The sequence below is a fragment of the Octopus bimaculoides genome, chromosome 13 (assembly GCF_001194135.2).
Source record: "Octopus bimaculoides isolate UCB-OBI-ISO-001 chromosome 13, ASM119413v2, whole genome shotgun sequence".
In the NCBI taxonomy this organism is placed as follows: Eukaryota; Metazoa; Mollusca; class Cephalopoda; order Octopoda; family Octopodidae; genus Octopus; species Octopus bimaculoides.
The window spans coordinates 24,903,983-24,905,314 of NC_068993.1; the positions used below are offsets into that span (position 1 = coordinate 24,903,983).

A 1,332-nucleotide genomic window follows, 5' to 3' on the forward strand; every position below is an offset into this window, starting at 1 on the left:
GAAAAACAAATTTGAAAAATCCCTGTCAAAGCGAAGAAAATCCAACTTTTGTGGGTGTGATATTCCGAAAGTCCTGGTGAAAATTAGCCAGCAACTTCGGAATACTCAGGCTATCGCGCGCGCACGCGTGAGAGAGAGTATTCATGCACATTCTCACACATATGCACGATACATATACGAATGTGTTATGTATGTATGTATGTATGTATGTATGTATGTATATACCTTCTTTTTTTTCTTTTTTTTTTTTGTTATTATAAATCTTCCAAAGAGGAGGGAGCCAGATTCCAACAAAGATACAGGGCTCCATCTTTGGGCTGCGTGCACATTGGACACCTTCAAAGAATGTCTATAAGACGGGGAATATTTGATAATGAAAAGGAAGTGTAAAGGAGAAGGATAAACAATAGAAGGAAGGACGTGAAAAGCTTTCAAGTTGTAGGTCGAGGTGTCACTAATAAAACGCTTTGTACTGCGATAGAGCGTCGCAGGTCTTAGGAGTGGTGGTGAGAGATGATATGGGAGTGGGGAGGTGACGTTAAGCTGACAGATAAGAGAGACTAAGAGTGAGAATAGGGGGGAAATTGGAATTACTTGAATTGAATTGTAATAAATGACGTATTTTCCTGTTCTTTTTAAAGCTGATTACGGAATAAAAGCGAACAGTGTGACTAAGAAAGGAAGTGAAACAAAAACTAGGAGAAATCCATTTGCGCTACAACCACTTCAAAGTTGATAAATTTTGGTGTCTCGGAAAAACACGACAGTTTTCAGAAAATAATCGACTGGTTAACATATCCATCAAAACAGCCGTACACATATATATTTATACTTTTGTGAACTTTAATTTTTGTCGAAATATAATAACATATTAGCTTTCAGTTAATAGTGATTAATATATATTACAAGATGAAATCTTTTGTCGGACTGATAATTAACATTTGGATATGTCTGGGAGTGATCTTACTAACAACCAGTTTGACATCGTGTGTTAGTGTGGTTACTCCATCAGATGTCGCAATTGAGGTGGATCAAAATGAGACGGTGTTGTTCGGTAAGTGTATAAATTTATTTTAACTATGATTTAATGTAATTTGCAGGACACTGTATTCCAGATGCCCCTTTTTACCAGATTTTGCGAAATTAGTACCGAAACTTTTAGAATCATAAGTAAAACGGATTAGTCCAAACCATAGTGGAAATTAGGAATTCATCTACCACTTGCCTAGCACCACTGGAACTTGAATAAAATAATGGTTCAATGGTCGGCTATAGGTTGTGTAAAAATTCACACACACACACACACACACAAACACACACACACACACACAC

At 36.8% G+C, this 1,332-nt stretch overlaps 1 protein-coding gene across 1 annotated transcript in view; it reads left to right on the top strand.

The window, feature by feature from the left end:
• Nucleotides 1-626: 626 nt before the first annotated feature.
• LOC106883781 (uncharacterized) overlaps nt 627-1,332 on the top strand; it is a 30,390-nt gene continuing 29,684 nt past the window's right edge. Inside the window, exon 1 of the mRNA XM_014934912.2 lies at nt 627-1,054. Coding sequence (XP_014790398.1) covers nt 910-1,054 — 145 coding nt within the window. The 5' untranslated portion in view covers nt 627-909. The remainder of the gene's footprint in view (nt 1,055-1,332) is intronic.